Below are 1,163 nucleotides of genomic sequence, written 5' to 3'. Positions count from 1 at the left end.
CCGTTTCTTTGCCCGTGCGTCACCTTGCCTCTGTCTCTCCTTCTCCCCCAGATTACCAGAGCGAGTATTACGGCCCTGGAAGCAATTACGACTTCTTCCCGCAAGGACCTCCTTCCTCGCAAGCCCAGACGCCCGTGGATCTCCCGTTCGTGCCCTCCTCGGGGCCATCAGGCACTCCCCTGGGGGCCATGGATCACCCCCTGCCCGGACATCACCCCTCCAGTGAGGCTCAGCGCTTCACCGACATCATGTCGCATCCGCCAGGAGACTCGCCCAGCCCCGAACCCAACCTGCCCGGGTCCTTGCACTCCATGTCCGCCGAAGTTTTTGGCCCCAGCCCTCCTTTTTCATCGATATCCGTCAACGGTGGTGCTAACTATGGCAATCACTTGTCACATCCACCAGAAATGAATGAAGCAGCTGTGTGGTAGCTTTAAAACAAACTTGGGTCTAAGTAAGTGATGATCATCTAGTCTGCTTATTGTTACGGTGTACAGAAATGAATAAATATAACATCTCTCCTGCCCTAAGACAATATTACCTTGGGAACGAACTGAATCCAAATCGCTCCAAGGCAAGCTTTGCTCTAGACCAGGACAATCTTCATGTTATGGTTGTATCAAACAAGCAAGGGGACTTTTTTTGTACCATTGACAAAGAAACTGGGGAAGCTGTACAGTAAAGTGCTGCCATGCCGTAGGATGGCGTCAGTTTGATTACCCTGTCGGACGTCATCCTAAGAGCCACAATCCTTAGAAACTTCTAATTAAAAAACAAAACAAAACACAGAAAGCAAACAAACAAAAAGATAATTGAATGAAGGAAAGGTCAAAGAAAAAGGGGGAAAAAAAGCTTCAAGAACTCTAGCGTTCCCGGTTAAGGATGGTACTGGCATTATGAATTTGTTTGTTAATTTTTGTCTCTCAGAAAGTTCGACAACAAGAAACTCTTTTTAGCTTCAGCCATTTCAGCCTGCTGACTACCAGGTGGGACAACTTTCTTTTTCCTTTTCCTTTTGTTTTGTTTTCCGAAATAGCAAATACTAAATGTTAAGCCCTCAGCGCCAACTCTTCTACCTTCACAAAGCTACACATACAAAAACCTCCTCATCATAGCAAAGGTCAGCACCCAGACCTCTAATGAAAATGACTTGAAAAAAGCAA

General features: G+C 46.5%; 1 protein-coding gene across 1 annotated transcript; it reads left to right on the top strand.

Moving 5' to 3' along the window:
• Positions 1 to 51: 51 nt before the first annotated feature.
• LHX1 (LIM homeobox 1) lies at positions 52 to 677 on the top strand (the record flags this gene model as incomplete). The annotated part of the gene is made up of 1 exon (XM_009878223.1): positions 52 to 677. A coding segment is annotated over one exon (380 nt), but the record flags the coding sequence as incomplete, so codon positions are not given.
• Positions 678 to 1,163: the final 486 nt, after the last annotated feature.

The sequence above is a fragment of the Apaloderma vittatum genome, unplaced genomic scaffold, assembly GCF_000703405.1.
Source record: "Apaloderma vittatum isolate BGI_N311 unplaced genomic scaffold, ASM70340v1 scaffold31571, whole genome shotgun sequence".
In the NCBI taxonomy this organism is placed as follows: domain Eukaryota; kingdom Metazoa; phylum Chordata; class Aves; order Trogoniformes; family Trogonidae; genus Apaloderma; species Apaloderma vittatum.
The sequence above is the reverse complement of the archived record's forward strand: the minus strand, read 5'-3'. Positions and strand labels throughout refer to the sequence as shown.